Source organism: Laccaria bicolor, genomic scaffold, assembly GCF_000143565.1.
Source record: "Laccaria bicolor S238N-H82 LACBIscaffold_2 genomic scaffold, whole genome shotgun sequence".
Lineage (NCBI taxonomy): Eukaryota > Fungi > Basidiomycota > Agaricomycetes > Agaricales > Hydnangiaceae > Laccaria > Laccaria bicolor.
Window position 1 is genome coordinate 1292975 of NW_001889873.1, and position 25412 is coordinate 1318386.

Genomic DNA, 25412 nt, shown 5'->3' on the forward strand with positions numbered 1-25412 from the left:
GCTACGATTCTGGTGTGTCAAGGCGTGACTTTTTCTCTATACTTGACTCTGGCACTTCGGTCTCCGCCTTGCGCTTCAGGACAGCACTGGCATCTTCAGGCGCCTTCTTCTTTCTCTTAACAACCATGGATGTCAAGTCGTTTACAACAGGTGCGGTCACAGCTACAGCCGACGCAGAGCCATTTAACTCCTTGTCCAATGCTTGTGCAGCCAGAGCAGGCGCATTTCCCAGCAACGATTCCGTGGGTGAGGTTTTCAACTCCTCGACCTGTGATCACTATTAAAAACAAGGCGTATGTACTCTGCATTTAGACCGACCTTCAGCGAGAGATCATCGCGCAAACCGGAAAGCTCCTTGATCTCGTTATCGATTTGTGTCTTTGACATGTTCTGAACGAGATCATCCCGGACGAGCCGTGTTCCAGATTTCCCTTTACCTTTGACATCATTTGTTGGAACAGTTGCCGGTGACTGTCCAGATGAACCATTACGAAGTTCAGCGAGCCTCGTTTCAACACTTTCGAGAGCCTTCTCGACGTGAACGATAGCATCTGCTAGACGTCCAGAGGTAAGATCTAGGACCATGCTCAGCTTATAGTGCGCCTCTGCAATTTGACGTGATGAGGTTGGCAAAAGCTGGACTTTGAGCTTGAGGCCCGCCTCGTAGTCCGTAATAGCTTGGTCAAATTTTTCTATAGAGAATGTCAATAGACGCGGAAGGGAGACATCTTCGTAGCGTACCAGTTTCCAATGATACATCGCCCAGAGCAATGTATGTGTCCGCCAACTTCAACTTGACTTCTTCGTTGTCGTCTTCTTGATTTTGTTTGTCATATATGGCTCGAGCAAGGTCAAGAACTTCCCAAGCCGCATTGAAATCGTCTTCCGGCTCTCCATCTTCTCCCACTTCTTCGTCGTCACCTTCCTCCTCCTCGAGATGCGTGGCTTGGGCGAAGAGGTCAACAGCTTCATCCTCAGCATCTCCGGAGAACGATAAAATAGGTCCCGTCGCCCCCACACCAGAACCCGAAGCTGAAGACGCGCGTTGAGCAGGGAAACAATGAGACCACACGTCTCCACACACCTTTCTGTTCTTCATGCGCATCATCCTCCGGCTGTTCCTTTCCTAAGACCGAACTCTGCACGATAGCATTCTCCAGCAAGGCCTTCCCATATAAGAAATATAAATCTGCGGATTCGGGGGCATCCTCGCCACACTTTTGTGTCCTGTCAAGTCGTCAAAACGCGTCAAAGCGCGACTGATTGGCCGAAAGTAGCCTATCAACGTGACGTACATGAGCTCCAGCGCGGTAGCATAATGATCTATTGCTTGTTCGTACTTCCGAAGTGCGAAAGCGCGTTTAGCGTGTTCAATGGCAGTTTCAATGGAAACTGGGGCCTGTGGTTCATTCTTAGCGGCTGAACCGTTTTTGATACTAAGACTCATCAGTTCGACTAAAATTTCCAAATTGCTAGTGGACTCACGATGTCATTTGGAAGGAATGGGCGAATGCCACTGCTTTACTTGAAAACGGGAGGAAGAGAATGGCCTTTGTGCGAAAGTGAGTTACCAAACGTGGAAGACTTAGGAATGGTACCGGGAACGTGACGAAGAAAATTCATTATCAATTCGTGAAAGCTAACTAAATAAGTTGATAAGTAAATACTACAAACGCAATCAAGTGAAGGTCCCAAGGTTCCAATGCGCAGTGGGCAACGCGGCTCTAAGAGTTGGGGAATACATGGAAGAGAACACGAAAAACGGAGTGGTCAAATGAAGGGTGGCAACATTTCAGATCAAAGAGGCATTCTGCTGCTGCTGTGCTGGCCCACCAAAGTTCGGCTGGGAACCAAATGCCCCACTTGGGAAGCCTGTTGGGTTGTAACTGGTCGTGTTTGAGAATGACAAATTTGAGCCAAACGAGGGTACTCCTGGTGAAGGTGTCATCATCGATGCACGGAATGGGTTGGCAGCCCCACCACCCGTCATCTGAGGCCTAAGCCCTACGCCCAAGGTCGATCCGCCTAGCGGAGTGCCAAAACCTCCTGTAGCGCCTGTTGGCTGAGAGCTCAGCGCTCCAAAGCCAGATGTGGTGGGGGCAGGGGAATTTCCTAGCGAAGGAGCCCCAGTTGTTCCTGGAGTAACTGGAGCAGAACCAGGGATGGGAGGAAGGGACTCCAAAAGTGAAGCACCAAAAGACGAAGAAGGCTTAAACGGTTTAAGGCCAGTCAAATGAGATTTGAGTGGGAGAGACACAGGGGAGGACGCCGGCGATGCCGTAGTTGCACCTGTTTGTTGGCTGTAGGAAGAGAACAGGGAGTCCGAAAATGTAGAGCCTGTGGTTGTCGTCGATGTATTTTGCGAAAACAGAGGACCTAAGGAGGTGAAACTTGGTAGGCTAGGTGGCTTATCAGTAGTATTGGCACTCGGTTTGCCCATCGACGTAAACGACGATGCAATACTGGAGATATCTGTGGCTCCTGGGCTGAGCGCGCCAGAATTAAAGGAAAACCCATTTGTAGAGGAAGCCGGTTGGGATTGCACTGGAGATTGTTGTTGCTGGAAGGCCTGGAAATTACCTGGGCTGTTGGCTCCCATTGCTAGCTCCATTAAAGTTGGCGGCTTTGGTACAGGAGGCGCAGGAGTGGTGACTGGACCAAAAGGATTCTTCGTACCAGTCTGATGGGTTTTTACGAACTGGGCGGGAGGAGGAGAAGTCGCAGAAGATGAGGCGAAGGGTATAAGCGGTGTGGAGGCTGGACGTGGTGGAACATTGATCGAGGGATCTGCAGACCCATTGATTAAGGGCGCGGTTGCCGAATGCGGCCCAGAGTTAGCAAACGGTGTCATGGCGCCAAATGCATTCGATCCTGCTGGAGGTTGCGGGGTTGAATTGAGGAACATACTTCGACTTCCAGCAGTAGCAGCTCCAGTGAATAGAGCCGCCCCAGTTGATTGAGGTAGAAGCATGCTTTGACGGAATGGATTAGCCCCTGTAGCTTGGGGCAGCAACAACCTTTGCTGAGGTTGCCTAAGGAAACCAGTTTGTTGTTGCGGGAAACCAGTTTGTTGAGGTTGTTGCGGGAAACCAGTTTGCTGAGGTTGTTGCGGGAAACCAGTTTGCTGAGGTTGTTGCGTGAAACCTGTCTGTTGAGGTTGTTGCATGAAACCAGTTTGCTGGGGCTGTTGCGAAAAACCAGTTTGTTGGGGTTGTTGCGGAAACCCAGTTTGTTGCGATTGAAGGGGAAAACCAGGTTGCTGCTGCTGTGGTTGCAAAAACGACGAGAAGGGCCGGTGTCCAGTTGGTTGCGGTTGGGGGGCGCCCAAAAAGTTGTTAAATGGATTGGGGGGTTGTTGAATAGCGGTTTGTTGTGGCATCATAAAACCTGTCTGTTGAGGAATAACTTGAGGTTGTGGTGCAAAGCCCATTTGAGCGAAAGGGTTTGAGGCGACCTGTTGCTGGAAATATGCTGCATTGGGGCTTGATACAACCAGAGTAAGCAAAGTCAGATGTGGTAAGGATCCTGATAATTACCTGTTGGTTTGAGGATTAAACATTGTTGGCTGTTCTTCTTCAATGGCAGAAAAGAAGTCAACCATGTCCTTGTTAGCCTTTCCATCCACCTCCGCTGTGGTTGAAGCCGACCCGTTGGCCGTGGTTGACTGGCTAGGTTGTGATGACGATGCAGCAGAGCTGGGAGTCTCAGTAGCAGCTATAAAAAGTGGAATCAATCTCAATCCTGTACATTAATTTGCCGAAGGCTACTTACAGGAAGGTTTCGACCCTTTCACATCCAACGGCTTTTTGCTTGTTGTGGTGGCCGCCTTATTTGCCTTGTACTCTCCCCTATTTTGTTCAAAATTAGGGTCATCAAGGTATTCCTTCAGGGCGCCTGCAAGTGATACGGGGGCCTGAAAAGGGGTTACGGACGGTGAATCGGTGTTTCGATTTGTTAACTTACGTGCTTCAAGTTAGGAATGGGAACGTTCAGCAAATTTTGGAGTTTCTTCGCGACACCAAGAAATTCAACAACACGTTCCGTTTGCTTACAAAAATGTCGATAGAGATTCAGTGCCTGTTCAGCGTCCACGTGGGACATCTCGAAGTAGTGTTCTAGGAGTGAGAAATATTAGCCTTTTCGACATCATTTAGAGGACAACTAACCCAAGACGTTAATAACGCCTTCATTTCCAGCCTGAAAGAGGATCAAGAGATCCTTTACAAGCATTCGGAGGGCAGTGATGGTCAGTTCATCCTCCAAATCGTCCAAATAGAACTGACATCTCGAATGTTAATCCAGTGAAAGTCAAATAACCAGATAAAAGGTTCGGGATACGCACTCGACATTCAACCAGCGTGTCAATCATATTGTGAACTGCCTTCGTCTCCCGCAACAGACCCTTTTCAACCGTCATCACCCGAAGCTTCCTTCCAGCGATGGTTTTGCTCCTGGATGGACCTGACAACGCAGGGGCCTTGACTGTGCGATCTTTCCGACTTCTGTTGTTATAGGTGTTGATAACGCTGTCATCTTCTATGGAGGCCGAATTGCGCATATCACGATTCGTCTCGGCCTGAACCCGAACGGCGTCATGTTTGAGATCGCGGTATGCACGAATTCGAGAGTCAAGGTAATAAGCGTAGTTTTGTAGGTTTTCGGGAGCGGCGTAACCTAATAATAATGATCAAATATAAGCGTGAAGCTGTTCACATTGATTTGATACGAGCCTTCCCAGTTTCCGGCCGATACGTTCCGCAATCTCAAAATTTCTGTTTGCGACAGGTATGACAAGACATTGTCGGTGGCGCCGTTCCGTATCATCGTATGAAGGACAATGAGGGCTTTGAATACCACCTAGGGGTGACGTCACATTTTGAGGGATCTGCAGGGTGGCAGAGAAAGCGTACGATAGCATTCGGTTCCCGAAACCTAGGCGAGAGGGCTTTACACACATCCGAAACTGCGCCATCGTCGGACCAGGTTGCCGCAATAATGGGGTCGATGTACTGTGTGCGATGTAACGTTATACATTGTTTTGAATTCGAGAGGAGAAAGGGCGGTACCTTTGCCTTGGGGGGTGCAGCCTTTGGTTTGCAGGCCAGCTTCACGACCTTGTCGTAGCTGGACATATTCTTTTCGATTGTCAACTGGGATGGGCAGAGATTTGTCAATTATACAGGGCTCGTCACTCAGTGTAGCTCCATTTGAAACTCAGCAAGTCATGTGGAAGACTCTGAGATAGAACACAGTTCGGACACACGTTGTAAGAATAACAGTTGACAGTGCACGATGTGTGCATATAGCGCATACTTATGTATTGAACAAATCGATGCTGCACACTGCTTGAATGTTGCAGAATAATGCAGTGTTTTCAGGAAATGTGGTTGGGCTGGATCAATTTTTTGGAACTATGGTTGCGGACTCGAGCTGCAGTCGCATGATAAAGATATCTAGCGACTTACCAGTAGCAACGAGTCAACGACGGTGATCCTTAGGCATCTTCATGGATGCACTACATAAGCTAACTGTTAGCAACTCAGCCAGCAACTGGAACCTTGTGCTATTTTTAGCACCGCGGAATGGGTCACTTTCCTGGTGCAAGCCTTGGTCACTGTTACTCCTCACATCCCTCATACATCCTGGAAACCCTCATTAGTCGCAACAAATTCTCTTGTGGTTCTTCCTACACCTACACAATCGAACGGCCTTTGGTGTAGTGGCCCAGGTCATCGCGATCAAAGCTCAGTCCGTGCTCCACCACACCGTACACAAAGTACACCCCATAAGGCAAACAGCCTATCCCCAAAGCCTTTCTGATGCTTGAAACAGAATTGCCAAACATGTTCACTCGAAAATGCTCCAGGATATGGCATAGTTCTCGCCACCGACCACTACTGCTTGTTTTGCTCATAGCCCTCTACACCCTCTATCATCTAGTACCCCGGAACACAACCGATTATTTCTCGGACTTTTTGAATGCGGAAGCGGATGCGTCACCCGAATTATGGAATGAAAGGGCGGAGCAAGTGAAGCAAGCTTTTGTTCATGCGTACCATGGGTACGAGCGGTATGCGTTGCCCAATGATGAGCTGAAGCCCATAACTCGTGGCAAAATCGACAAGTGCGTGGGCTTCGTCGGATTTTGGATGTTTTCTAACTATTCCATAGCTTCAACGGATGGGGAGTAACCGTTTTTGACTCCCTTGATACTATCTACCTTCTGGGACTCAAGGACGAATTCGAAAGGGCGCTCAGAGTGGTTAAACAAACCAATTTTTCTATCTCCGTGGTACGTCGTTACTTTAGCGGAGATTGTCGTTATCCCACCAGAATTGCAGGGAAATGATATTGATGGATTTGCGCCATATTTCGAAACGGTCATCCGTTATCTCGGAGGCCTTCTCTCCGCGTACGCCCTTTCCAAAGATCATATGCTCCTTGAGCGTGCCGAAGATCTCGCAATAGTTCTAGATCCCGTCTTCGACACTCCCAGTGGGATGCCGTTTTATAGCGTGAACCCTACAACGTATGCGCTTGTACTATCCATCCTCGCGAAAAATTGCTAATTTACATGCAGTGGTGAGCACAAGGGGCCGGAAATTGGCATCCTGGCCGAGATTGCCAGTTTGCAAATCGAATATACCTATTTAGCCAAGGCAACGGGTAAGAAGCAATACTTTCAGCGTGTACGTCAAACATATTTAACTTGGCCTTTGACTTACGCTTAATTAGGCGGATGCGGTGTCCAAGACTCTTGCTCGAGCCAATCTGCGTGACACTGGCGGAATGTTCCCTATACAATGGAACCTCACGTCTGGGCAACCCATTGGCTGTAAGTTTATAGACGTAAACCAACCGCAGCCTTCTAACTATTGATACCAGACCGTCTTTCCGTTGGCGCGCAAGCAGATAGTGCACATGAATACTTGCTGAAACAATATCTACTCACAGCAAAAACAGACAAGGCTAGCCTTGAAATGTGTACGCAATTGCTTGAACTACGCTATAAATGAGTCTTACTCCCTTCTTCAGATCTTCGCGCTACCACTCACATCATTACTAATTTGATGTATATTTCCCCGACCCGACATCTTGCATACGTCACTGACTCCGCCACGTCCACATTTTGGGAACTTGGTGAACCAACTCACATCTTTGAGCACCTGTCATGCTTCCTTCCAGGCATGCTTGCGCTAGGAGCACACACACTCCCTCTTGACAACCTTGATGAGGTTGGCATTAGCTTCCAAAACCTTGGAGATCAGGCAACGTTTGGATACGCAGCGAAAGGATTCAAGACTCTTAGAAATTACAATTTGACAGAAATTCATTTGTGGGCCGCCGAGAGTCTTGCACAGACTTGTTGGCTAACCTACGCCGACCAACCTAGTGGTCTGGGGCCCGATGAAATCACGATGAAGACTATTCATTACGACAGTCCTTCCGAAAGCTATCTGTGGATTAAAGCAGTCGAGAAGTGGAGGACAACTGGACGAAGGGGTCCGGTCCCAGGCGTGGCTGATCGCAAGCCTGTTGTTTATACTGAGAGGGAGAGGTTATCTGGAAAGGGTGTGGGTAGGGACTACGTGCTCAGGAAGCCAGGATATCTGCTTAGGCCAGAGGTGAGATCGCACACTTCATTTCTTGGGAACATTGTTCAGTGAGATTCAGACTCTTGAGTCGTTGTACATTCTTTGGCGAGTAACGGGAGATTCAAAATGGAGAACACGATCTTGGACGATATTTGAGGCCATCGAGAGGGAGACCAAGACGCCGAGTGGGTACGCAAGCCTGCGGTCGGTCGAGATGTCACCTGCTCCGAAGGAGGACAGTATGCCAAGGTACGTCATACGCCGATGTGACGACCTCTTGCTAATCTTTGAACGAGCAGTTATTTTTTGGCAGAAACGTAAGTTGGACTTTAGAAGTTTAGATGACGATCAGGAAGTTGACAGAGTTTTACAGGTTGAAATATCTGTACTTGATGTTCAGCGTGAAAGACCCCCTACCACTGAACGAATGGGTATTCAACACGGAAGCTCACCCCTTTCCGGTTTTTGAGTGGAGTGAGGAAGAGAAAAAGGCTTTCGAGATGTAAAATACATATAAACTTTTGTTGGAGTAGAAACTGTAATTCCTGTTTAGGAGGCTTGACGGGAAGGCGGGCCGTTCGGGAATCAGACAGGATACGCGCGGGCCCCAGTGTTGTCCGATGGCCTGAATGCTATCTAGCTTGCGCCTAAAATGGACGCGACCCATCCCCCTCCGTTCTCTGATATCACCCTCTCTTAAACCCCACCACAGCCTTCCCGCTATACCCCGCAGAAACATGTCTCATGGACTCAAGCACACCGAGCTCGTCGGCTCCCTCGATTGCGGCACGACGTGAGCCCCCTTCGCCTCCTCAGACCACTCCTCACTGACCTCCTGCAGATCTGTTCGTTTCATTCTCTTCAATAAATATGCAGACATCGTCGCCCAGCACCAGCTTGAGTTCCCCCAATACTATCCCCATCCAGGGCAGGTGTTCACTCTTGGCACCGTCAACTTGTGACCAACGCTGCTTCTTAGATGGCACGAGCATGATGTAGAAGAGATACAGCAGCACGCGGATATATGCATTGCGGAAGCCCTCAACTCTCTCGAAGCATCAGGCTTTTCGAAGCAGAGTGTGAAAGTCATCGGTATGCCGCTCCGATGTCCTATCACATGGATATCTCATTTCTACACAAGGTATCACCAATCAACGCGAAACTACGGTCGCATGGAGTCGAAGCACGGGAAAGCCGCTTTGCAAAGCCATCGTCTGGGCTGATTCTAGGACGAAAAACACGGTCGCTCACTATGAGCAAAAACTTGGTGAGACTGGGATTCAAGTCTCGCCCGGTATATGGAAGAAGGAGAAGGAGGGCGTTGAAGCTCTTCGGGAGATGTGCGTCGTCGCTTGCAACTCCAATGCCCCCTATTGACTTAATATATTAGAACGGGTCTTCCTCTTTCCACCTACTTCTCAGCTATCAAACTGCGATGGATGATTGACAACTACCCCAACGTTTTTAAAGCACACAATGCAGATGATTTATGTTTTGGAACCATCGAATCTTGGATTGTATATGTTCGTCTTCTTTTCTAGTTTTTCTTCATTTATCCAGCTCATGGCGTACTTACATAGAACCTTCTTGGTGGACCCAAGACTAATATTCACATCAGCGAAGTCTCCAACGCGTCTCGCACATTGCTTCTCAATACCGCGACTCTCAAATGGGAGCAGTCTCTCGTCGATTTTTTTGGCTTCCGTCCATCCATTCTACCCAAACTCGTTTCAACATCCGAAGTGTATGGCAACATTGCATATGGCCCATTGACTGGTGTACCGATAGGTGGCCTAGTCGGTGACCAGCAAGGCGCTCTCATTGGAAACAAGTGTCTTACTCGAGGCGAAGCCAAGTGCACTTATGGGACTGGTGCATTCCTTCTGTTCTGCACTGGTCACGATATTGTGAAGAGCAACCACGGATTGCTGAGCACTGTGCGCATCTAAGCTTGTTTCCTTCTGCTTATGATTTAATGGTTTGCTACCTCAGATTGCGTATCAACCTGGTCCAGGTGCGAAGCCTGTATACGCGCTGGAAGGAAGTAGTGAGTGTTTTGTCAAACTCTCTGGCCTTCGCCCACATGATTGTAGTCGCTGTTGCTGGTAGTGCGGTCAAGTGGCTTCGGGATCAAATGAAGATCATCAGCAGTGCTGCAGAAATCAACTCCCTCGCTGCGCAAGAGCCTGATACTGGCGGTGTTTACTTCGTCACAGCGTTCTCAGGGCTGCTGGCCCCATACTGGGATCCCGGAGCAGCCGGCCTCCTCATAGGTTCGTTTTCTTGGATCAACCCAAATTGCATTCACATCAACTTTCTCTAGGCATTTCACAGTATACCAATCCCTCCCACATCGCGCGTGCGGCACTCGAGGCTAACGCGTTCCAAACCCGCGCCATCATTGAGAGCATGAAGCTCGATTCTGGCTCTGATCTGAAAGCTCTCAAGGTCGATGGAGGGATGACCAACGGCGACGTCGCGATGAAAATCCTGGCCGACATTGGGGGCTTCAGAGTGATCCGCCCTGAGATGAGAGAGTATGTTCAAGGTTCAGAGTGACTGCCGTCCGACATACTAAAAGTTTGCTTTTTAGGTCGACTGCGCTCGGTTCAGCCATCTGCGCTGGAGCTGCTATCAAACTTTTTGGCTGGGATTTGACGAAACCCGAATCCCTTAGCGAAGTCAACACCAAGGGTAACGTTGAGTTTACCGCTCACAGGATTGAGGAAGAAAGGCAGAAAAAATGGGAAAAATGGCAACTAGCCGTTAAACGTTCAAGGAATTGGGAGGAAGGTGATGTCAGCAAGGCATGAACTATCACAGTCATTACTTGAATGAGATAGGTTTGTTGCTGTATATACCCGGTAATTTCATTGATCCGTGCTTGACCACAAATAATCGATGGTCCATGTATATCACAACTGGTTACCTCCCAAGTTAGTGACCAAACTTCTGGAGGGGATTCGATCGTTTCTTTCCACCGCGCCCACTGCCAGCTCCTGCACCACGCCCCCGACCCCGACCCCTTCCCGAACCGCGCGCAGAGTTTTTCTTAAAAGGAACAAATGCCTTCGGCTTTGACGATGCAGAAGGTTCCGCCTCACTGCCAGGCACAGGCGCAATCCTGGGCAAAAGATACTTTGGGACATGCTTCATGTGGGGTTGGATACGCGTCGGATGAAGAGGTTTGTCGTGTCTAAGGTATTCCAAGTCAAGGGGATTGTCTTCAAAGTGAGCCTAATGCTGGAGGGTTAGTAGTATGTAAGGGAATGTCGTTTTACAATCACCTTAAGCTTCTCCGAATTTAGAATCTCCGTTTTCAGCTCTTTCACTCTTGCCTCCTTGATGGCAGTTCTTGTCACGCTTCTTAAAGCGTCTTCCATCCGATATCTAAAAGCCTCCACCTGCTTCATGTCGAATTGATATTCTTTAATCTTACTCCCCCGTGCCCCTTGCTCCTTCTCAATTTTACTGAACACCATCTCGTCTTGCTCTGCACTTGGTAAGCAGCCGACAACTTTATTTTTCCCCCATTTATCTCGTGGTACGACGAATGACAGAGACATGCCAGTCCGTCCAGCTCGTGCGGTCCGCCCTACCCTATGAGTGTAGGATCTTGAGGAGGTGGGAAGGTCAAAGTTCAGCACGCAGGCAACGTCCACAAAGTCGACGCCACGTGTTACGCCGTACTCTTTGTCGCCTCCCGCTTTGCGATGTTTCCGTTTCCGTGTTTTTCTCGCGGAGGGTGCAGGGGAACTATTCGAACGTTTCCGCTTCCCCTTGTCAGTAGTCGCCGATGGTTGTTCCGTGTCTAGTGATTGTTCTTCATCGGCAGGTACGCGTTGTGTTGACGTGACTAACGACGATCGTTCTGAGTTGAAATTCAGTATAGAGTGCTGAACGAGAACGCACATTCTTCTACGGCTTGCTCTACTTCTTCGTCAGTGTCATATTCCGCTCGTGCGCCAGCTTCGTCCGTGGCAATGATATAGTCATAAACTCCCTTGTTGAACTCCTGGACGACGTGGTATCTAAGAACGTCAAAAGCTGTCTTATATCAGCAGTGAGGCTAAACATACCTTGAATTCAGTGGAAGCTCTGAATTGAGAACACAACTTTTTATTGAGAATTGTTCGAGAAATAGTTTGAGACGATATGAACGGTCAACGTCGTTCACAAACAAGATACATTTTCCTTTAATGAGCTTGACTTTCAAGATAACGTAGGTGAGGAGGAACTTGTCCACTTCTGAGCACCTGCGTAACAACAATGGTCAGCTATATCCGCTGGAAGACGACTAGAAGTCTTGAACCTGACTGCATATTGACTAAGGTTTGCTGCCTCGTCCTCATCTTCTTCCAACTTCAGAATTGCCTAGAATATGCTCAAAAATAGATAAATTATGAAGCAATAAGTTGACGAACTGGGTTACGAAGCGCAAGACCTTTCAGTATTTCCACGTCTTCCGTCATTGTCGCGCTCATCAAGAAAGACTGGTACACCTTTGGAAGAAAACCACTGCTGAATATTGAGCGAATGTCGTCATCGTGGCCATAAGAGAGAATCAAGTCCGCTTCGTCTATGACAAGAGAGTCAAGCGAAGAGAGTGATAGTACTTTTGACTGAAGCAATGCAAGGGCACGCGAGGGGGTCGCGATGACGATGTCAGGTTGATCCGAAAGGAGAGTTCTAAGAGAGTTGAGCGGAAGGCAAAGTATCAATGAAACAATTTTTCTACCGTTGAAGGTGTGTTGTTGTTCCCGTCGCTAAATTCGAATATATGATATCCTTGTCGCAATATGCTAATAACCCTCGCATGTACGTGGAAACTTGTTCCGAGAGCTCTCTTGTTGGGACGAGTATCAATGCTCTTGTTGCCCGTCTTCTCTGGTCCTCCTCATCCAACCCCTGCGACAGCGTGAACTTTGAAATCGCCTACAGCAAGGCAAGTGGTACGTACACTTTTCGCGCTTAATATTTTCTGCACCATCGGTACACAATATGCCGCCGTTTTCCCACTTCCAGTCCGCGCCCTAGCGAGGATGTCGCGTCCTTCGAGGGCCAATGGAATGGCTTTCGCTTGTACGAGGGTTGGTCGGGCAAAGCCCATGTCTGCCAGGGCACGGAGAAGGCGAGCATCGAGAAGGTGAGAGAAAGATGAGAAAGAGGTTTTGAGGTCAACGAGATGGGGGGAGGCCATATTGCAAACTAGTGACAAAGATTCAAAAATTGTCACATGAGATAAGATTACAAGCTCAAAGCAATCTACAAAAGTCGAGCCTCATAATTACTGGATGGTACAATTCTCCCCGTTGCGCCCGCCCCTTCTCGCCCCTTGGGGCCCAATGGGCCCAGGTTCTAACCTCACGGGTGCTGCAGGGGTCGTGTCGAACTGCTGACACGTACGATAATGAGCTGTTAGCGCAGCCCCGACATTTAGTCCATCGGCAGTCCCAATCATTAGCCCACACTTGTAACAAAAGTGTCTATGCCCAAGATCAGCGGAGTCCCAGCACACACATACAAAGGAATATGACTTACACGTTACATCCTGGAGATGTGCACTGATGACCAGCACGCATCAGAACAGTCATTGAAAACTCCAGTTTGGCTAGACTCACATGCATATGATTACATCCAGATTCTTTCTGAATCGCAGTCCTGCATCCTATTGTCATATCCCGCCGTTGAGCCAACTTCAGACACTCCATCGGCTGAACCTACCTGGACATTGCCGCCACCCATTTTCTTGCATGAGGCGAATCAACCCGTTGTCATTTGCGGTACAGATGTGTTCGTTGGTATCACCAGCAACTGTTATCAGACAGGCTTTGCAAAACTTATGGCCGCAGTATGGTAGAGGGCAGATGACCACATCTTGCTCGAGATAATCTTCACGAGCCACAAACATCGTGTTTTCGCAGCTGAGCCAGTAGACTTGAGAATAAGTACAGCGGGCAAACCAAAGAACTTACTTAGGGCAGCTCAGCTGGAAAGAAAGCCCTGCTAGTTGAAGCTCAACAAATTTGTCAACAATCTCTTCTGACAGTCCTAGTTTCTCCAAAAGTTGCTGTCCGACAGCTAGAAGAAGGGGAAACTAAGCGGCAGGAATCCTCACTAGGAAATGACTTACTCCCTGGATTTGATCTGGCTTTGTCCGTCGTACAAAGAGGGCATAGAATCGGATAACGGCCCTCGCCAAGCTTAGATTCAACATGTCCCCGAAGGCAATCTTGACAATAAGAGTGCTCGCAGTCAAGCATTTTAACAGCGAGGTCTCCGCTCAGGGTTTCAAGACACACGCCACAATCGAACGCTATCACAGCGTTGACTTCAGTGCCTACCAAAACAACTGGTCCACGTAAAGAAGAAGACCTCGACGCTCTTCGATTCTGTGTACCATCATTATGATCCACCTGAATAGTCAGGTACCATTAACTCACCGTCGTGTCCCGTCTCTTGCCATGGGTTGAAGATCGGTGAGGCGTTCCTATTAATACGTGGTTTTGAATTTCTTGAGTCGGACGCCACTGACGCTCGGCACGCCTAGTTCGTGTCGTCGTCACCGGATCACGAGTTACTGTACTCTGGGGTGGGGGGGTAGTCAGGGATTGCGCCGCCAAAGCTAGCTTCCACGAAAAATCATCGCGAGTGCGACGCCCCAAGCTCCTCGGTTTCGTAGTGTTCAACAGGGAAGAAGATGCTTCCAGCGAGGTTTCATTTTCGGCCCTTGCATTCTCCAGATTTGTGGCTTCCTCGGCACTATTTTGGACATTCGAGCGTGAAGTATCATTTGCACGACTTCCACTATGGGGAACAGTGATTGATTTGGCGGCCAGCGCTACCTTCCAGCTGAAACCATCATCCGTGGAGTTGCGATCGAATTGTCTCGAAGGCCCTGCCGTTACTGAATCACGGTTGTCATGCATCTCAAGTTGTACCCATTCATTATCACCTCCTGTGGCCGTCGTCTCGCCTTCTCCTTCCCTCTCTACTGCCGGAGCGTCTTCAAGGGCAGTTTTCTGCAACGCTAACTGCCAGCCAATGGCAGACTTGCGTATCAAAAGTGGTGTAGAGGTATCTGTATCTGTGTTATTCAGTTCTTGTCCAAACGAGGGTTGATCAGTAGGTCGGCCCTCCAACTGTGTCTCCCGAGGGCCTTCTAATGCTGAAGGGGAGGAAGGAGATATTGGAGACGCCATCTGCAAACCTAGTTGCCAGTGGTATTCACGCCGTTTTCGGGGAGTGGGAATCGATGAGACTTCGGAAGTTACAACAGGCGTTGAAGAGCTGCTAGTAAGCTCGTCGGATAGTGAACCGTTAGTAGATAAGTTTCCGGATGATAAACCATTCGATGGCAAATCGTTGGATGTTAAATCGTCAGAAAATGAATCGCTTGGCTGCAAATCGTTGGATGACAGATCGTTAGACTGCAAATCATCCAATGGGATATCATTAGATGGGATCAATGGTGATATATCAGCAGAGACCAAATCAGCGGCAAGGGTATCATCAATGGGAGACAGGCTGTCGTATGGTGGTGGTGGGTCATCAGGCACCATGACAAAAGCTAAGTCGTCGCCCAGAAAAGAAGAAGAGGAGGCGTTGGAGGCCTCCAAAGAATCACCAGACAAGGGCAAATCGATAGGAGTGGCCAGGCGCCATCTCTCTGAAGTTTCCATCCTTAATATGTGTGCCGAGAACATCTGAGAATTTGAATGAAATTCCTCTACTTCTCCATCTGAAGAGTCGTCAGATTTGAGAAGTTCATGGAGATATCGCGCAGCTGTCTCTTTGCTATCGTTTAGAACGAACGCGGGTCCTCGTGGATGTTTGGGCTGCCTGTGCGGGTCGAAGATGAAAAACCTGTAAGAATCGCGAAGGTAAAGCCTGATGCAGACAATAATATCGCGAAGACGTGTAATCACTGCAGCCACAGGTCGATCTGTTTGTTCTATTGTTCCAAATGCTCTGGTTGTAAGATAAATAGAAATTGAGCAAAGAACAATGATATAAGAACGGCACTAACTGACTCGAACAAAGCGATGAATCCTTCGTAAGATAGATGCTCATGGGACACTGCAGCTTGGGTGAACGCGTTCTGAAACTGAGGTCGCTCTAAGAGGTCCTCAACACTAAGGTTGGAGTACGCCTTCAAGGTATCGTCAATAGAGGTGACCCTCTACGAAATATACCTCAGAATGCATCTAAAAACACCAGGGAGATGAGCACCGTGCAACTCACTTGGATCGTTTCGGGAGAAATCAGCTCCTGCAAGAAGTTCTCGTCTTTATCTTCAAGATCCTCCGAAGCAAGCTGCTCCTCAAGCTCAAAGACCCTCCGAACACAGTTCAAACCAATCAACCCGCATATAACTTGGCTACTTCCTGCCTCTGAAGACCCACTGCGATATCTGCATTCTTGGCCCTCGTACATCACGACTTGTTGCTTAGCGTAATGAAAGTAGCCCAGCAGTTCGGATGCATCGAGGGCATCGGTGCCATACCAAAGCATCTTTGGATCAGATGTATGTCAACCAGCCAAGAGCTCCGAAGGGACGATAGAGTCCAGTCGATGATAGACAAAGAAAGACAAGTGGATTGGGCGTCTCATGCGCGAGAACTAATACACTGCCGCACTGACGAAAAAGGGGTGAGGCGCTTTAGCGCCGAAATAGATTTTGATCTCATTATTGACTGAAAGAGTTCTTTGCGGTCGTAGCCCAGATGTCTATTGACAAGCAGCTATTACTTAGTAATACAATGATACAGGCAAGATACAGGGTATCGAAGTGGCATCGACCGTCGACGTTTCTCATCTATCCTTTCTTACTGGATAGTACACTTGTACTTGGGCTCAAACTGGGTACAAGTCCGATAATGGGCTGCAACCGCTTCACCAACGTTTCGTCCAGTTCCAGCGTCGATAATGGCTTCCCCGCACTTGTAGCAAAAATGCCTGTAATATTTTGTTCTGAGTTAACGTTGAAGGTTCAAAGTCCAGAAATCGAAACCTTACATATTGCAGCCTGGGGACGTGCACTGAAGAAAGCTTTAGCTGCCTGTGTAGCAGAATGTGCAAAATGGAAACTGACTGTCATATGATTACACCCAGATTCTTTCTGTATGATTGATGTGCACCCTAGCGACTGTTTTTAGGATAGGTTTAATTATTCTTAGAGAAGAAACAAGTACCAGGGCAATAGCGCCAGCCTTTCTTACGCATCAATCGATCCAGTTTGTCTGCTTTGCATACGTGTTTGTCCTCTGGCAGAGACGAAGGTATCATTTTCTGACACGCTTTACACCACTTGTGACCGCAAAGCGGCAATGGACAAACGAGAATCTTAGAATCAAGATACTCCTGGCGATCAACATTCATTGTTTCCTTGCACCTAATTGATAAAGAATCATATAGGGATGGACCGAGTCAAAAATAAGCTGGGTCCGTACCTTGGGCAATGTAGCTCGACGGAATGTGCCGATAGCTGGAGCGCGTCAAACCTGTCAACATTTTGTTGTGTAACATCGAGCTCTTTGACAAGTTTCTGATCAACACCTGAAAAAATATACATCATCCAAACAAATTGTAAGAAAAGGAAGACTTACTCCCAGGGTCGGTTCTCGTTCTGTCTAACACGCAGGTGGGGCATAAAATTGGAAACCGACGTTCCCTTATCATGGATTCAACGTGATACTTCAGACAATTTCGGCAAAATGTATGTGCACAGTCAGGCATTCTTGCAACCTCGCTTTTGTCATAAACCTCGAGACAGACGCCGCATTCTGAGGTTGACGGCAACACAGGCGTCGTAGCCTCCAGGGGAAACTCCTCCCATTCATCGCGAGCCGTTTGAGCGTCGTCGTCGAGCAGCCAAGATGCAGGAAAAGTCATCGAAGTGGCAGCGAGGGCCAACTTCCAACTGATGTCTTCACGAGCTGGACGGCGGCGGGAAGGTCCAGCTCTTATTGTCTCCGTCGACCGTTGTTCAATTAATTTAGGTTTCGACCACTCCTGCTGCAGGTCGGCGATGCGGACATCGTTTTCCGCCTCCAACCGCTGTAGCGATAACTGCCACCCGATATCTTTCTTGGCGTACCTTTTCACTTTGGTTGGTGGCAATACGGTCTGTTGAGCCCCGTTCGGAGGTTCCTCGTTGGGTCGCAGTGGCTTAGGAAGAGAGGTGATCTCATCTATAGGATCCAGCGTCCCGCTTGTGTTATCCTCGACAGAAACAGAAGCCGGCCCCGACTGCAAGGCTAGCTGCCATCCAAATTCGCTTTTACTTCGCCGCGGGGAGGTACCAGGCGAGATCGATGATGATGCAGTTGCTTGACTGGAATGGTGACTGACCTCGAGGAAAGGTAGCGGCGGTTTGTCAGATTTGTCGACGAGAGAAATCAACTTTGTCGGAGTACTTTCTGACGTCGTGGCATCTGACTTGGGTGAAGAATATACAGGGCTCTCTTCAAAAGTCTTCACGTCAATTCCCATATTGTCAAACAAGATGTATGCTGAAAACGTTTGTAGGTCTGGCGCGCCTCCATCAGACGATGTGTCCATAAAAATGTCCACCAGATAGCTGGCAGTGGCTTCTCTTGTCTTGTTAAAGACAAATCCGGGTCCACGAGGGTACGTTGGTCGTGAGTGTGGGTCGAAGATGATGTATGTGTAAGTCGACGCAATGAATATCCTCAGGCAAGCGACAGTTTCTGACAACTGCGAGATAACTGCCGCCACGATGGGTCGTCGAGGGTCAATATCCCACATTCTCCTGTGAAATAAATGGATGAGAATCCTGACTATTGCAACAACCGAAGACTTACTCTAACAAGGTCATAAAACCTTTATACGTCGACCTGGCAGCAGTGGGAATAGCCCGGGAAAACGCGTCGTAGAACATAGGGACTTCTAAAAGTTCATCCATATCGAGTTGATCATTACGTGGCAGTTGATTGCATACAGAGAGGATCTCCTAGTGATTAGGTATGATGAGGGCGATCAACCGAATATGATGTGGCTCACATTCGTCGTCTCCGGAGATAGTAAACACCTTACAAAGACGAGCTCTTGCTCCGATGTCGCTCTCCACCCCCTTGCGAGACCGAAAATTGTCCGAGCGCAATTCAGGGCGATTAGACCACAAGTCGACTGACTGGTGCCAGCTTGAAGAGAGTCATGGCCATATCTGCAAGTTAGACCTGCGTGGGAGATGATAAAATTCGGATTGCATTCAAGCTCCTCCTCCAACCCCTCGAGGTCAATGTCGTCGTCTGCTAAAGACGGCAGTTCCTGACGCTCCGCATCGAAAACCAACATACTAGATATGGAGCGAACGCGCGACTTGTGTCGTTAACGATCGTCTAGAGCGGCGAATTCGTTGCCTCAAGAGTGGCACAAGGTAATGAATTAGATGAACTTGTCGCAGGGAATAAGCGCCAATGTTATACATAGGCACAGCCGGGCAATGCAGTGCTGTTGCGTAAGTCTTATGCGGAACAGGGGTGGAACTTGACCTGAGCTAATCATTCAGAGTTGATTCAGAGCATGATTATAATCGACACTGGCTGACTTGCCTGTTCTTCTTTACTGTATGCATCTTGCTCGTTATCGTTCCTACCAGTGGCAATGGCGTTGATCATGACTTGCATTGCCATAGCACCTCAACATTCACAAACAATTTATCTTCGTACAACTTTGAAATCTTTCCATCGTAGCCAAATCGCAGCCCAATGGCAGATGAGGAAGGACCACGATACCTTTCCGACACGGAAATAGAGGCACTCGCCTCTACGATGCGTGTAGCGGACCCAAATGAAGATAATGGCGCGTTTAGTTCCATAACAAAACTGGAAGCACTCATGTGGTTGAGGCTCCTCGGGCCAAAGGATTTGTCGCCAACTAAGGCGGCGTCAGCGTCCGATGAAAACATCTTTCACAGACTTCGTTATGCCCTGTGGGATTCGCAAAGGATCGATTATCTCTTTCACGGGAAACGCTTCAGCGAGTCCCCGTCCCTCGATGTGAAATCCTTGTCCTCTTGGCCTGATTGGCAGAAAGAACATGCTGAGCTACGAACCCTCAGCAGAGGTATGCAGAAAATGGACGGATATAAGGATGCCGACCGACTTAATTCGTATGTTGTTCAATATCCTGCTTTTTTTTTTTTTTTTTTTTTTTTTTTTGCTTATCATTTCCCATAGTTATGTTCATCGGCACTTCACCATGTCCGCTTTCACGCAAATGGAGAATATGTCCGGGGTGGTTATGAACCATCCAAAAGACTGGAGGGGCGCTTGGATAGGTACCAAGGCAAAGATGCACTGTGCCGCCCTGGACATCACTAGAGAGGGTCTGACGGTTCCTATGTTCACTGATAATCCACTCTAACGAATTCAAAAGGCGGGAGAAACACCCCTTTCGTAACCTACTTCACAACTCCTGAGAACGGAACCTGCATGCTTATTATGGAAATTTTGGATGTGAAAGAGTGCGCTTGGCCAGAACCATCCAAGAAGGTGCCTATTCTCATACAAAAGCACAAATTGAAAATCTCAAATTCTACCTTCACAGTTCATGGAGCAGATATTAACATGTCAAGAAACAAAGTTTGGCCATCCAGCAACAGGTTTTCACTTCCTCCTTCCATTTTCAAGGCAATGATCAATCCAGGTCGATGCTTCTTTTCTAGGCCCGTTGGTTCCTATGATGCAGACACCGAAATTTCCTCTCATCCTTGTCAGGTACTCTTATATGGAAGGTCGGCCCAAGGCGAGTCGATGAACACGATACATTGAATTAACCATTGATTTGACGCAGGGAGGATCTCAGTTCACCCTTCATCTCGAAGGGCGCCTGGCAAAAAGCATGAAAGGCGCCTCAAAGAGAGCTGTGCGAGAGAAATTGCAATGGCATTTACAAACGGGAGAGGAAATGGAACCAACGCACATCCGAATGTTTGCTCGCCTTCTGTCGCACAACGCCACCCTTATAGACCCTGAGTACGTCGGCGAGCTACAGTCACACTGGGCGGGCGTAGCGCGTGACGTTATCAAGGAAACCAAAATCAGCTTTTTTGTTCCTTGCCTCAGACTGCGCCACCGGTAAACCTCTTTTATGCGATGTGTAGTTAACTTGGTTTTGACTGCGCAATTGCTCCAAGAGCTGTAGAAAGTATCGAAACGGGAATTATTGACCAACCCCTGCAAACGATCTGCAACTCTTGCGGCAAAGAGGCTCGATTGACATGTGCCTCGTCAGTCCTTGTCTATGCTCCTGATCGTACTCCATGCTAATTATAAAAACAACCACTTCAAAGTTGCAAATCAGTCGTAAGTTTTTACCCTCTTTCACTTTCCCAGTCCATCCAAATTTTCGAAGTTTTATTGCAGCTCCGATTGTAATAAACGTGACTGGTCGGAGCACAAAGCTAATTGCAAAGTCTCCAAACGTCTCTTATCCGACCCGTCGAGTTTCCCGACAGACAAATTCTACGTACCTATCAGAACGTACGTTGATTTCATACCTGAAAGCGGTTTTGCGGTGGAACAAGAAGCAATCAAGGAGAGTGGTTCCTCGAACATAGGTGACTGCCCACGCAACGAATACGGTCGTGAGAGGTTCATCATTCGTACCGTGATGCCGTTGGATTACAGTCACAATGGGCGGTACAAGGGAGCTACGATCTTCCTTTGGGATCGACGCAGAAGTCTCCTAGCAAGGACTAGCCCTGGAGATCCTCCCATGGCGAAAGAACGAAATTGGGACTTTGAAATTCCTTTCCACCCACAAGGGTACGAGCAGTATAAGAAAGTCCTTGCCGCCAAAGGTTTTCAGCGGCAACTTATATATTTGTGGGCAAAACGAGTTGGTGATACTCTTGAGCTCGAGTAGGTTCTGTGTCGTCTTTGCACCCTACAAGGCTAACTGTGTCGTGTGCAGTCTTGTGGATATACCCCAACAAGGGGCTCTGTCTTGGGCATGAATGCTTTCGCTTCTTCCTCAGATATTCAATCCGTAGCACAATTGTATCTAGGCGCTACATTTGTGCGTCGGAAACCGGTTGTTCCTCACTGGGACCGCTCCGGAATATCTATCTACGTGGCATTTAGAATCATTCTTTTCTAATGGCTTTAACATATATGCCCATCAACGTAGATTCAAGCAATATAAATCTGGTAACACAAATTGTCAATTATCGAAAGTTGATGAATATTCATTGAATGGTACAACTCCGGACGTGTCTAGGGAATGGTTCAAACTGAACGCAAGACGAGTAGTGTGTGGTTACTGCACGTCCAACATCTTGACCCCCCAATGAAGATCCAATAGCTTCGCCGCATCTATAACAGAAATGCATGTAACATCCCACACACTGAAATTAGTAAGGGAGTCAGATGTAGCTCCCATACGAAAAGAAATGGACCAACAGTCATGTGGTTACAACCGGACTCTTTCTGAATAGGTATGTGACAGCCTATGGAGGGAACATCCGATGAATATAGACAAAATATAGAATAAGATAACGTGGGAGTTGTGGACTAACCAGGACAGTAGCGCCATCCATATTTCCGCACGAGGCGATCCAATTTCGCATCGTCCGTGCAAGCGTGCCAATTGGCGGCCCAGATTCCAAGTCGCTTTCCACAGGTTTTGCAAAACCTGTGTCGGCACTTTGGCACGGGACATGTGATGACCTTTTGGTCAAAGTAATCACTACGAAGCACGAACATGGTCTCGTTGCACCTGGGAAATAGATTAGATACAACACTGAAGGTTTATCGCTAACGAAGGACGCACTTTGGGCAGGTGAGTTTAACAGAGTGCACCAAAATTTGCAACTCTTCGAACTTGTCGATGTCATGTTCAGAAATGGGCAATTGTTCTATAGTACGCCGGTCAACCGCTGTACTTGGAGTTATTGATCAAAGAAAGGCCGAAAATATATTAGAAGCAGAACCCACTTCCTGTATCAAGCCTGCCCCGTTCAGTAGAACATGTTGGGCATCGTATTGGGTACTGGCTTTCAGTTAATTTGGTCTTGACATGGCCAAGAAGGCAATCTTGGCAAAATGGATGTTCGCAATTAGAAATCATAACGCCCTTGCGCACTTCATGTTCTTCAAGACATATTCCACATTCGAAAGATATGAAGGCAGCTGGGGGCGCAATACAACCCAATATCAAAAGCAGTGATATGAAGGCAGGGGGCGCAATACAACCCAATTTGAAAAGCAGATGCCTGCCCAAGTCAGTTCCTAGTCGCCAAATTGATGAAGCGATAGAAACAAGATAATCAAGTTTCGTGGCAGGGGGACGAAGATATATGCGTGGAGCGTCACACTCCATGGCCTGAAGGAGAATTAAGACGCAGAGGCAGACAACCGACAACATGAGTTGTGGATGAACTGTCGTGGCTTACCTATTACGGTGTAGCTATAGTGACGTAAATGCACGAAAAGGGGGCGATGCCTAATACCACACCTCACGCAGGTATGTCAGTGTATTTCGAGATTGTGAAAGTCACTGATCAACTTACTTATCGCAGCTCCGAGTCATCGTCTTCATGAACCCGAGGTCGCTGACACTTGGCTGACACCAACAGCGAAGTAATCTGCAGACCGTACGTCAATTCTCTTACCTTACCTCTGCATAGATGTGGAAAGCAATTCTCAGTCTTATTGCAGCCAAATTGCAGCTCCGATTAACCAACGTGACTCTAATTGCTCTCTTAACCCGTCGAGTTTCCCCATAGGCTCTACGTACCCATCGGAACATATTCTTGAAAATGATTTTGCGGTGGAACAAGATAAGGCTACGATCTTCCTTTGGGATCCACGCAGAAGTCTCCTAGGAAGGGGTGCCAAGGGCTAGCCTGCCAGAGATCTTTCCATGGCGAGAGAACGGAATCGCGACTTTGAAATTTCTTTCCATTTACAAGGGTCAGCAGAGCACTCCGAGTCTGTTTTGGGAATGAGTGCTTTTGCTTCTTCCCCTCATATTCAACACGCCTGGCGTTTAAAATTATTCTTTCATGATTGTTTCTACAGTCATGCCATCAACGTAGATCAATTCATTTATATAATATAAATCTATGAATATTCATTGAACGGTACACAAGCGTCTATGGAATGGTTCATACTGAACGCATGACGAATAGTGCGTGGTTACTGCAAGTCCAACATCTTGACCTGCCGAGGAAGATACAATAGCTTCGCCGCATCTATAACAGAAATGCATGTAACATCCCGCACACTGAAAATAGTAAGGGAGTCAGATGGAGCTCCCATAGGAAAAGAAATGGACTGACAGTCATGTGGTTACAACCGGACTCTTTCTGAACGGGTATGCGACAACCTGTGGAAGGGAACATCCGATAAATATAGACAGGATATAATAAAATAATGTGGGAATTGTGGACTGACCAGGACAGTAGCGCCACCCATGTTTCCGCACGAGGCGATCCAGTTTTGCATCGTTCGTGCAAGCATGCCTGCCTTTAGAATTGACGGCCCAGATTCGCTTTCTACAGGTCTTGCAAAACTCGTGTTGGCACTTTGGCAGTGGGCATGCGATGACCTTTTGGTTGAGGTAATCACTACGAAGAACGAACATGGTCTCATTGCACCTGGGATATAGATGTAGTACATTGGAGGTTTATCGCTAACGAAGGACGCACTTTGGGCAAGTGAGTTTAACAGAGTGCACCAAAATTTGCAACTCTTCAAACTTGTCGAGGTCATGTTCGGAAATAGACAGTTGTGCTATAGCATGTTGGTCAACCGCTGTACTTGAATCGATTAATCAAATGAAGGCCAAAAATACACTAGACATGAAACCCACTTCCTGGATCGAGCCTGCCACGTTCAGTAGAACATGTTGGGCATCGTATTGGATACTGGCTTTCAGTTAACTTGGTCTTTACATGACCAAGAAGGCAATCTCGGCAAAATGGATGTTCGCAATCAGCAATCATAACGGCCTTGCGCACTTCATATTCTTCGAGACATATTCCACATTCGAAAGATGGCATGAAGGCAGGAGGCGCAATAGAATCCAATTCCAAAAGCAGCTCCCTGCCGAATTCGGTTTCTGGTCGCCAAAACAACGGAGCCATGCCAAGTGGATTAGTTGAAAGTTCAGGTAGGGGATCAGGGATGTTAAGATGATCAACTTCCGTGACAGAAAAGCGCTGGTCTTCCAATCGAGAGGCAGAAGGGTTCTCTTCATTGGACTCCTCTTCAAGGGGACTACTATCTGAGGAGGGCAGATAGGCGTTGTGGTCGCGATAACTGTCTCTAGGCAGTAGAATGTGAAACGAAAACAAATGGCTGCCGAAGTATGTCCTTTCCATCAACGGTTTGATGAATGTGCAAAGACGCGCGAGAGCACTTGCAACAGCATCCTTTGATCTGCTTAACATAAACCCCGGACCTGACGGACGGTAGGGTCGAGCATGAGGATCAAAGACAAGATATGTTTCGGGAAAACCAACGTCGAGGACGAATTTGAAGCAAGCAATCGTTTCCTGTGCGTAGTTAATTATTGCAGCACAGATCTTACGAGGATTCCTAGGTAAGTTACTATATACACACAAGGAAGCTGCTCAGTAAGAAGTTATGAAGGCTTTCCGAACGACTCACTCAAGTAGCGTTAGAAATCCCCAATATGATGTGATGCATTCACTGGTTCGGAGCTCGAGGAATAAAGGGCGAAAAGAGGGTGTCGTCAACAGTTCTTCTACACGGAATCCTACGGCGAGGCCCAAAGGTTCGTCTGTGGAGGTCATATCCTGTACGGATAGGGCATCAGTATGCT

General features: G+C 47.9%; 9 protein-coding genes across 9 annotated transcripts; 3 read left to right on the forward strand and 6 right to left on the reverse strand.

Annotated features, from left to right (window-relative positions):
• Position 1: 1 nt before the first annotated feature.
• Positions 2-1623, reverse strand: LACBIDRAFT_305434 (uncharacterized protein; the record flags this gene model as incomplete). The annotated part of the gene is made up of 6 exons (XM_001875144.1): positions 2-268; positions 319-692; positions 742-1032; positions 1085-1227; positions 1296-1455; positions 1551-1623. 6 exons carry the CDS (start codon positions 1621-1623, stop codon positions 2-4), a joined length of 1308 nt encoding a protein of 435 aa, XP_001875179.1.
• Positions 1624-1792: 169 nt separating this feature from the next.
• Positions 1793-5132, reverse strand: LACBIDRAFT_305435 (uncharacterized protein; the record flags this gene model as incomplete). Its single annotated transcript, XM_001875145.1, has 9 exons — positions 1793-3482; positions 3537-3714; positions 3772-3913; positions 3964-4115; positions 4167-4278; positions 4343-4674; positions 4731-4857; positions 4911-5009; positions 5067-5132. 9 exons carry the CDS (start codon positions 5130-5132, stop codon positions 1793-1795), a joined length of 2898 nt encoding a protein of 965 aa, XP_001875180.1.
• A 687-nt stretch (positions 5133-5819) lies between these two features.
• On the forward strand, positions 5820-8101 carry LACBIDRAFT_305436 (glycoside hydrolase family 47 protein; the record flags this gene model as incomplete). The annotated part of the gene is made up of 10 exons (XM_001874573.1): positions 5820-6124; positions 6172-6292; positions 6342-6529; positions 6581-6689; positions 6736-6835; positions 6886-6984; positions 7036-7625; positions 7675-7844; positions 7895-7912; positions 7969-8101. 10 exons carry the CDS (start codon positions 5820-5822, stop codon positions 8099-8101), a joined length of 1833 nt encoding a protein of 610 aa, XP_001874608.1.
• Positions 8102-8289: 188 nt separating this feature from the next.
• Positions 8290-10408, forward strand: GK (glycerol kinase; the record flags this gene model as incomplete). The annotated part of the gene is made up of 10 exons (XM_001874574.1): positions 8290-8388; positions 8437-8529; positions 8575-8687; positions 8737-8935; positions 8986-9118; positions 9176-9532; positions 9588-9642; positions 9689-9868; positions 9919-10132; positions 10189-10408. Exons 1-10 carry the CDS (start codon positions 8333-8335, stop codon positions 10406-10408), a joined length of 1620 nt encoding a protein of 539 aa, XP_001874609.1. The 5' UTR covers positions 8290-8332.
• A 124-nt stretch (positions 10409-10532) lies between these two features.
• On the reverse strand, positions 10533-12795 carry LACBIDRAFT_319316 (uncharacterized protein; the record flags this gene model as incomplete). The annotated part of the gene is made up of 9 exons (XM_001875146.1): positions 10533-10832; positions 10883-11418; positions 11448-11451; positions 11518-11626; positions 11675-11851; positions 11908-11969; positions 12020-12284; positions 12334-12503; positions 12556-12795. The coding sequence occupies 9 exons, from the start codon at positions 12793-12795 to the stop codon at positions 10533-10535; spliced, it is 1863 nt and encodes a 620-aa protein (XP_001875181.1).
• Positions 12796-13001: 206 nt separating this feature from the next.
• LACBIDRAFT_292070 (uncharacterized protein) lies at positions 13002-18914 on the reverse strand (the record flags this gene model as incomplete). Its single annotated transcript, XM_001875147.1, has 19 exons — positions 13002-13081; positions 13137-13159; positions 13217-13263; positions 13320-13519; positions 13571-13665; positions 13729-13827; positions 13898-13987; positions 14039-15566; positions 15629-15777; positions 15840-16109; positions 16235-16325; positions 16428-16553; positions 16614-16636; positions 16690-16736; positions 16790-16989; positions 17048-17153; positions 17204-18369; positions 18422-18570; positions 18621-18914. Coding segments are annotated over 19 exons (4782 nt in total), but the record flags the coding sequence as incomplete, so codon positions are not given.
• Positions 18915-19327: 413 nt separating this feature from the next.
• LACBIDRAFT_321809 (uncharacterized protein) lies at positions 19328-21722 on the forward strand (the record flags this gene model as incomplete). Its single annotated transcript, XM_001874575.1, has 7 exons — positions 19328-19731; positions 19799-19947; positions 19998-20113; positions 20415-20642; positions 20856-20926; positions 20987-21407; positions 21537-21722. The coding sequence occupies 7 exons, from the start codon at positions 19328-19330 to the stop codon at positions 21720-21722; spliced, it is 1575 nt and encodes a 524-aa protein (XP_001874610.1).
• Positions 21723-21810: 88 nt separating this feature from the next.
• On the reverse strand, positions 21811-22943 carry LACBIDRAFT_305441 (uncharacterized protein; the record flags this gene model as incomplete). Its single annotated transcript, XM_001875148.1, has 5 exons — positions 21811-21969; positions 22025-22071; positions 22141-22340; positions 22395-22500; positions 22559-22943. 5 exons carry the CDS (start codon positions 22941-22943, stop codon positions 21811-21813), a joined length of 897 nt encoding a protein of 298 aa, XP_001875183.1.
• A 753-nt stretch (positions 22944-23696) lies between these two features.
• Positions 23697-25383, reverse strand: LACBIDRAFT_305443 (uncharacterized protein; the record flags this gene model as incomplete). The annotated part of the gene is made up of 6 exons (XM_001875149.1): positions 23697-23849; positions 23905-23951; positions 24020-24222; positions 24274-24379; positions 24438-25177; positions 25238-25383. The coding sequence occupies 6 exons, from the start codon at positions 25381-25383 to the stop codon at positions 23697-23699; spliced, it is 1395 nt and encodes a 464-aa protein (XP_001875184.1).
• Between the last annotated feature and the right edge of the window lie 29 nt (positions 25384-25412).